Below are 9,217 nucleotides of genomic sequence, written 5' to 3' on the forward strand. Positions count from 1 at the left end.
GAAATCTGTATCGTTATTTGATTTTACAGGAGTCTTGTAGTTATCTTTTAATTGTAGCTTTAATAATTTGATATTCCATTTTTGTGTGTTGAAATAAAGGAAAAAAATCAGCGTTAATAACGCCCAAGTCAATTACATTTCTTCCGACTCGTATGTTTTCAAAAATGCATAAGTAATTGTTTGTCTAGTTATCTTAACAGTTTCTTTCTTTTCGTGGATGACGTGTGTTAAATACTTTTACAATTCATAATATGAAAAAAACCTTGTATAGCCATCGTTAGACAACTAGTGCTCTTATCTACGCAGGCCTTGCATTTAGAAATGAAGTGAAATGCTTTTTATGTCTGCTCATTATGACTTCACTTTAACCAAGATGCTATTTCCTGTATCCAGCTGCAATTTCTAAAGGATAAATTCGTGTAATATTTCTTTGCAAGACATACGTTACAAATGAAATTTCATAAGCTCGATAGACTTTGATAAGTCGATTTTAAAAGCTTGTGAAAGAAATCCACCTTGGAGATCTTTCACAATGAAACACTGTTCTTTTCAGCAATTGTCTTTCCCGTCCCCCAGCAGGTTTATGGCATTTTTGCCCATTTTCAATGTTATCGTGTCCATATGCCATGCTTTCTTTTTATACACGGGGCTCTGAGTTTGTTTAGCCTTACCCACTTTCCTTAACCGATTTTATTTTCCTTTTTATTTTGTCGGTTTAAGCAACGCCTATCGTCATGTAAAAGTGCTGCTTGTAAGGTAACTTGTTCGAATAATTGTGCTGGAGTGGGATTCCCCTTTGCTGGGGAAGGATTCCCTCTGTGCTTGAGAGGGATTCCCTCTGTGGTTTGAGAGGGATTCCCTCTGTGCTTGAGAGGGATTCACTCTGCGCTTCAGATGGATTCCCTCTGGGCTTGAGAGGGATTCCCTCTGTGCTTGAGAGGGATTCCCTCTGGGCTTGAGAGGGATTCCCTCTGTGCTTGAGAGTGATTCACTCTGCGCTTGAGACGGATTCCCTCTGCGCTTAGGAGGGATTCCCTTTGTGCTTGAGAGGGATTCCCTTTGTGCTTGAGAGGGATTACCTCTGTGCTTGAGAGGGAATCCCTCTGTGCTTGAGAGGGAATCCCTCTGTGCTTGAGAGGCAATCCCTCTGTGCTTGAGAGGGATTACCTCTGTGCTTGAGAGGGAATCCCTCTGTGCTTGAGAGGGATTCTCTTTGTGCTTGAGAGGGAATCCCTCTGTGCTTGAGAGGGATTCCACAATAGGGGAAAGTTATTTACCTTTTAAGTCATCATCGTTATCGTCTCCAGCGTCATGAGACTGACGCGAAATAACCCCGTAAAATTCCTCCCCTTTTGCCTACTTAAAGTTTTGTGAAAAGGTTTTGCTTTCACAAATCTCCTCTCGTCTCCAGCCTTCCGTCTCATGGTTCTCAACTCGGAAGGCCTCGGGACCCAAAAAAGGAGAGAGACTGACACTCGCGTACTTTCCTCCCAGGGGATATATCAATGCCGTCCCTGTATCTCTCAGCGTTATCACATAAACCTTACAGACCTAACTTAGTGATCCCTGTGATATGATCCTTCCGTTTGACTCCCAAAATTCCGCTTAAAGCTTCATTCTCAGATCAACAAGACTTCCATATGTAGTTTCACTCTTAATTCATTTTAAAATCTCGTTTACCCTGCACATTGCTTAATGTGCTCATTTCAGTCTTTCTTTAAATATGTGTTGCTAAATATATGCAAGATCAAACCTTACTATTCCTTCCTGCATTTTGCGTTATTTATCCCTTTGCACACCCTGCCCTTATTAGTTTTTTTTTATTTATTTATTTATGTCGAGTCTCATCTATTTATATATTCATGATGCGATCTTTAAAGTAAGCTTTGGTATTTGCGCATTCTAGGACCGTCAGATTCCTTTTGTTATTCAGGTATAGACTCCTCCCTTTCCATCTCCTACCACTTTTTGTAAAACATCCAATCCACGAGGAGGCTGACTGCATATTAGGTGATATAACATCCAACATCCTCACAAATCACTGCTGATGCATTTGACACTGTCCCTTTTGTCTGTAACTTTGATTCCGTTTCGTTCATGGACAGATTCACTTCCCTTTTACATATTTGATGGAGTTTTCAGTCCCATGCATGCTGGCAATATTTTAACATAAATTATTTTTGTTTTTTTACCATGTTTTTCATCATGATGCATTTTATTAGTTTCTTTCTGTATTCCACTGAAGATGAGCGTACAGTATTGTTATCGTAAACGGCATAAATAAAATCCCATATAGTTACTCCCCATAGGGCGTAGGTGCCGTCAGTGCTCCTCACTTGATGTGCTGTGGGCATTACTTAAGGGTATTTGCAGCGTCCCTTTCGGGCCTTAGCTGAAACCTCTTTGATCCTTTTACTATACCTCCGTTCATATTCTTTTTTTCCATCCGACTTTCCATCCTTTCTATAAACATTTCAGATCTTCTTACTGTCATTTTCCCTTTCATCGCTGAATGACCTCATCGGTCCCAGCGGTCGGGCTTAGGCCTACACTTTATTTTCTCTATATTCTATTCTATCCTATTCAGTAGTTACTATTATTAGTCCGGTTACTTTTTTTTTTTATTGAGTCTTGACTGTATTTTTATTTTATTTTTATTTTTTTTGAGTCGGCTGTAACTTTCAAATCCCAATTATCAGTTTTTTTTTTCTTTATGCTCACATATTCTGCAAAACCATCTAAGATAGTAGGAGGGATTATTTCATAATCACTTACACCATCCTGGTAGTAAGTCGGTCATAGCTCTGTGCTTCCTTCGCCAAAGATACTTTATTGCTGATTCGGCATAAAAATCTGCGAATTCATTCATTAGTATATGCATTCGTTATTCAGATTCTGGGAAAACATTTGTATTATTCACGAAATTGCACAAACTTGTCTTCTACATTTTCTTATTTATTATTAACCGATCCTTTTCTTGAACAGGCTTTGGCTTTTTGTTTCCTGTCACACTTGGATATTTTTAGTTGATAATTTTGTAGATTCCATTAGTACTACCTGGGCCACAGTTACACACCTTATTTTTTTTTAATCGGCACCTTGATTTTCCAGATATTCTCTTCTTATATATCTTCCTGCGCTAGGCAGAACTTCAGTGTCTAGACTTAAGCAGGCCTAAGGTAGCATAATTATTCCATGATGATTAAAAATGTCTGTATTCCAGTTGCATTTTATATTCACGTACTTTGATTCGTTACTCTGTCATATGTAACGTACCAAGTAAAGATCAACTTGGGAATTATCCATCTTATGTAGTGGTTGTATGCAAATATACTCATAAGTTAGGTCTGGAATTCTTATAAGTCCGATAAGGAGCTCTAGAATTTCCCAGTTTTAGTTTTCTGTAAAAGAAAACTTGTGCCGGCTTTGTTTGCCCGTCTTTCTGTCTGCCCGCCCTCAGTTCTAAAATACTACTGAGGCTAGAGGGCTGCAGATTGGTATTTTCATCATTCACCCTACAATCATCAAACATACTAAATTGCAGCCGTCCAGCCTCAGCAGTTTTCTTTTCATTTAAGGTTAAAGTCAGCCATGGATCATGCATCTGGCAGCACGTTCTGGAGTCATGGGACGCGCCCTCACTTAACCGCATCTGGAGAGCAACTGGAGAGCTGCCGGCCATACTTAATGGTTTTATAGAGCATTATACTCTGTACAGAAAACTCGATTGCACCGAAGAAACTATGTACAGAAAACTCGATTGCGCCGAAGAAAGTACGTCGCTTTTTTTTTTTACTCTTTTATCTTTATTTTATTTAATTATATATATATTTTTTTAGTTGACGTCGAGTGGATTCAAATAGCGGTATGGAATTCTGATCCCTCCTCCCCCCCCTCAAAAAAAAAGAAAAGGAAAAAAAAAAAAAAAAAAAAAAAAAAACGCTATGACTTTAATAGCGGACTGTATCCGAATAACTGATATATCTTAATTATCATGGCTTGCATTTCATCCAGGTGACCCTAATCCGTTTATTAGCAGACGATCGACGAGATGACCTCTTTCATACAAATGGCTGTAATGTTGATGCTGATGATGATGATGATGATGAAAAAAATGAGCTGTATTGGTAATTGTTAAATAAAGGTAGTGATGAAGATGGTGATTATGTGATATTGGGATCATTATGCCGATGATGGTAATGACGTCCATGACAGATGATGATTAGCAATGATGGATCTATAATTGTCGCGATGACGTTGAAGGCGAAGTCGGTTGCAGCGATGTTGATCAGGACAACGATTGAGATTCACGCGAAATCCACCGACAACCGCAGCCTACAGATCACTTCATGGCGCAACAACCCCTTTCGTGTCCCAGTTTACTGTACCTCCTTTCATATTCCCTATTTATCTTACTTTCCACCGTCTCCTGATACTTGAATCACGGTGCAACTGCTTTGAAAAGGTTTGAGAGGTTTGACAGGAGGAAAACCTCACTGTCAATTTCCGGTTCAACGCTGAATAACCTCACAGGTCCCAGTGCTTGGGCCTTTGGCTTGAATTCTGTATTCAATTCAATTCATGGGGCAAATCACTCCCGCTGTAAAACAGCCGATCCCTCCATTTGCCGAAATAATGAGGAGCCTGGCCAGCGTGGGGCTAAATAATTCATCGCCATTATTAAGCCACCAAATGCACACCTGACCGAATGAAAGTGCAAAGTTGCAAATGAGCCTCCGTTCGACATCTGTCTGACAATAATGCAAGCAATAATCGCCCCGCATTTCATTTTCTTGGCGCCGTTGCTAAAATTGCTTCTGCAGCAGCAGCAACTCCCTTTCCCCGAGAAATGAGACCAATTAAATTCTCGATAAGTTGCCCGGAATTTGAGGAGGCCCTCCGGATCAACATTTCGGTCTCTCCTACTAATGACTTTTTAAAGCGCGGAAAAAGTGACAGACACTCGAAACACTCTATTTGATATGACAAAGCTTAATGGCGTCGCCTTGAAGTTAGAAGTTAGGATTTCTTTCTCTTCACTGCTCCAGCCCCCGATGCCTCCCACTCCGACCCCCGGCCTTTCGGCTTGTTGTCTGATCTGTCTGTAGTCTGTCTGTCTGTACTGTTGTCTGGTCTGTTCTGCTCTGTGAGGTCGGGCCGGTCGGTCACGGTCCATATGGCAACGTAGTTAACCAATTTCTCTCTCTCTCTCTCTCTTGCTCTCTCTTCTCTCTCCTAATGACTTTTAAAGCGCGGAAAAAGTGATGACACTCGAAACACTTTATTTGATATGCAAAAGCTTAATGGCGTCGCCTTGCAGTTAGAAGTTAGGATTTCTTTCTCTTCACTGTCCCAGCCCCCGTGCCTCCCACCCGACCCCCGGCCTTTCTTGCTTTGTCTGTCTGTCTGTCTGTCTGTCTGTCTGTCTGTCTGTCTGTGGGTCGGTCGGTCGGTCGGTCTCATATGCACGTTTAACCAATTTCTCTCTCTCTCTCTCTCTCTCTCTCTCTCTCTCTCTCTCTCTCTCTCTCTCTCTCTCTCTCTCTCTCTCTCTCTCAGTAATTTTAGTTGTTATAATTTCTTTGAATATTGCTTTCGTATATTATCCTTTAACATACTCTCAAGATTTCTTCTACTCAAAGAATAGTAAAATTTAATAATTAGGTACTACTCACTTATTTTGTCGTTTATCTGGTAATTACATTTTCAAATGATGTTTTTTATAAATTCTTATACAAGAAAAACTTAAATATTCGTATATAAACGTGTTGTTTGAAAGTTTGGGCCTTAATTTACGGACAAAATTTCAAGAATCACTCAACTCGATTTCTTTTCAATTTGGACTTTCCTTTGGATTTAGATTAGTCTTATAATTTACTCTGAAAGATGCTAGGAAACGCGTCGTTCCGTTGCATCTTTGCATTAAATGGAAAGCAAGACGTAATTGTAGTTATTTCTAAGACGCCAGGTTTTGAAAACAAAATATTCAGAATACTCCAACAGCTGACTGAATAACAGGCAAGAGTTGTTCAGGCAATATGAGAAAGGAAGGAGTGAGCTCTGTCGTGTCACGCTTTACAGAAAATCAGTGGAATTCATTTGTGTGAAAGGAATAATCTCTTTATTTCACGCTATATAGAAAATCGGTGGAATTCATTCAGTAAAAGGAATGATCTGTCATTTCACGCTATATAGAAAATCGGTGGAATTCATTCAGTAAAAGGAATGATCTGTCATTTCACGCTATATAGAAAATCAGTGGAATTCATTCAGTAAAAGGAATGATCTGGCATTTCACGCATTATAGAAAATTGGTGGAATTCATTCAGTGAAAGGAATGAAGGAATGATCTGTCATTTCACGCTATATAGAAAATCAGTGGAATTCATTCAGTAAAAGGAATGATCTGTCATTTTACGCATTATAGAAAATCATAGGAATTCATTCAGTAAAAGGAATGCTTTCTGTCATGTCACGCTTTACAGAAAATCTGTGGAATTCATTCATTGAAAGGAATGATCTGTCATTTCACGCTGTATAATAAGTCAGTGGAATTCATTCAGTAAATGGAATGATGCGTCATTTCACACTTTATAGAAAATTAGTCGAATTCATTCCCTGAGAGACAAATAGCTGTAGCACGAACTGTATTTATTTAATGGATACGCCGGCCGATGAAAAATTAAAGTAAAACGAACGAATTTGGTAATATTCGGCGAAAAAGCTTTTCAGTAAAGGGCAGAAATAAAATAAAAAAAAGAAACAATTGTCTTGATCTTTCCGCGCGTTAAGAAAGGAGAGTGGCGTTCACGTAACGGGAGAGAGAAATAAGAATTACTATTTCTTTTTTACAGATTGCCTATTGTCTGAGGTGCAAAGAGGAGAATGGAATTGTATCGAAGCCCAATACATCACCCCTGCCTCCATTATAGTAGCCTAATAGTGCTACACATTACCGAGAGAGAGAGAGAGAGAGAGAGAGAGAGAGAGAGAGAGAGAGAGAGAGAGAGAGAGAGAGGCGAGAGCAGTGGAGGGCTAGGGGAGAGGGCCGAGGGTAGACTGCTAAGCGTGCACGAGACGAGAGAGAGAGAGAGAGAGAGAGAGAGAGAGAGAGAGAGAGAGAGAATGGTGGTTATCCAGATGCAGAGTAAGAGTTAAGCCCGAGAGAAATCCAGGCAGAGGGATGGAGTACCACTTGAAGAAACTGAATATTAGATGGATGCGGTACATTTTGGCGAAAAACTGAGCAGGCCTATGGCCGTTGTTTCTTTACTCTATTAGACTAATATATATATATATATATATATATATATATATATATATATATATATATATATATATTACACAAAAACACACACACATATAAGTGTATATAAATAGATATACAGATATTTATGTGTACTTACATACATGCATTTCTCTCTCTCTTCTCTATTAACAAATTATATAAATATTATATAATAATATAATATATATATATATATTATATATATAATATTATATATATATATAATATCTAGATAATATATATAAAATAATTAGTATACACACACAGGCAGGCAAAAGAAATGAGAGAGAGAGAGAGAGAGAGAGAGAGAGAGAGCACGAATAAGGGGAGGTGAAGAGCAGACATACAGACTGGCCGAGGTGAGCGCACCAAGGTTCCGGTCCTCCACAGGGGAGAGAGAGAGGAATACATAGGGGCGGCCTGTAGTTAGGGCGGTAAACAATAGATGGGTGTAAGATATGTGCGTAGGAGGGATTCAGCAGGAGAAAGAGGGGACGCCTCGTTAACTGGTTCGTTTCTGTTATTGTTTTCGAAATTAGAACGATTATTTTATTTTCATTTTTATCCCTCAATCTCTGTATCGCTGTATTAGGCGAAAGGTTCATTTTAGCTTTATTTTTTTCTCTTTCCGTCATTTTGTTTCATACTATGGCTACACTTGGGCAATATTTTTTATTTAGTATCATTTTGTCATAAAGGGATTCTGGCGATACGTTGGCTCGCGTTTGTCTATTCTGAAGTTCATTCAGAACTCGCCAATACTCTTACTGCGATATTCATAAAATGCAGCTGTATTTATTAGGAGGTGTCCGCAAACAAAAAATAAATCAATCAGTCAAGCACTTTGCTATTTCTGAAGTGGGACGACCCCGATATTAATACGAGATATTGAAAAAATCTCAATTTCCGTGTTGTAATTCTAATTGTCTTCCGGTTTCTTCATGAATTATTTTAAACTCAAAAAAGTTCAAGTTGCGAAATGGAGATTTTTCTCGTGTCAAGCAGCAAATAGAGCGAAGCAGTGTCGCTGACATCTTTTATTAATTTAAGATGATAATGTTTGTGAGTCTCCAACATTGGTAAAATCAACAACAACAACAGTTCTAGGAAGGCAAGCAGTTTAGCCTTGAACAAATCTCTTCGATTTTCCATGTTATTCACAGTATATATATGTTTTAACATTTATTTGGAAACGATCTTCCTCTGTGTAATTTCTCTTCTGTCCTTTTCAAAAATATGAATTTTTTGTTCTGTGGACACGCAGATTTCGAAGGCGCATGAAATATCGGATAAATAAAAAACGCCTCAGTGGCGTGATTGGTATGGTCTTGGCCTGCCACCTCGGTGGCCGCGAGTTCGATTCTCGGGCATTCCACTGAGGGGTCGGAGATGTGTATTTCTGGTGATAGAAGTTCACTCGAAGTGGTTTGGAAGTCACGTAAAGCCGTTGGTCCCGTTGCTGAATAACCACTGATTCCTTTCAACGTAAAAACACCAAACAAACAAACAAACAAGACTAAATCAATATCAAGACTCGTTTAAAAAAAAAAAAAAGACTAATATCTTGAAAAGACCATTTTTATGGGCTTATTTTTCCAGAGAATGGCATGTTTAATTCATCATTCTCTTAAATATATTTAAAGAAAGCAGCAGCTATTTAATACTGTGTATTGCTAATATTGGGATGCAGCAGAATAACATTTGTAAGATTGAGAAACCTGATAGTTTTATCTATAGCTTTTGTAACTGCACGCGTGCATTCATTTTCTTATTTTCGGTACAATGTTCCTTCTCTGCTAACCACAGACAATGATAATCACGTGGTAATGACAGCTAGAGTTCTTTCGTCATAATTCCACTACTGCCTGTTAACCTATTCAGAAGCAGATGCGATTTTACCCAAAAAGCTACGGATTATTGCCGTAAAAA

General features: G+C 38.8%; 1 protein-coding gene across 1 annotated transcript in view; it reads right to left on the reverse strand.

The window, feature by feature from the left end:
- Window positions 1–732: 732 nt before the first annotated feature.
- The window catches only part of LOC135212854 (ATP-dependent RNA helicase RhlB-like), a 22,181-nt gene continuing 13,696 nt past the window's right edge, over window positions 733–9,217 (reverse strand). Inside the window, exon 2 of the mRNA XM_064246622.1 lies at window positions 733–1,240. Within this exon, the coding sequence (XP_064102692.1) occupies window positions 733–1,240 (508 nt within the window). The remainder of the gene's footprint in view (window positions 1,241–9,217) is intronic.

Source organism: Macrobrachium nipponense, chromosome 41 (assembly GCF_015104395.2).
Source record: "Macrobrachium nipponense isolate FS-2020 chromosome 41, ASM1510439v2, whole genome shotgun sequence".
Taxonomy (NCBI): domain Eukaryota; kingdom Metazoa; phylum Arthropoda; class Malacostraca; order Decapoda; family Palaemonidae; genus Macrobrachium; species Macrobrachium nipponense.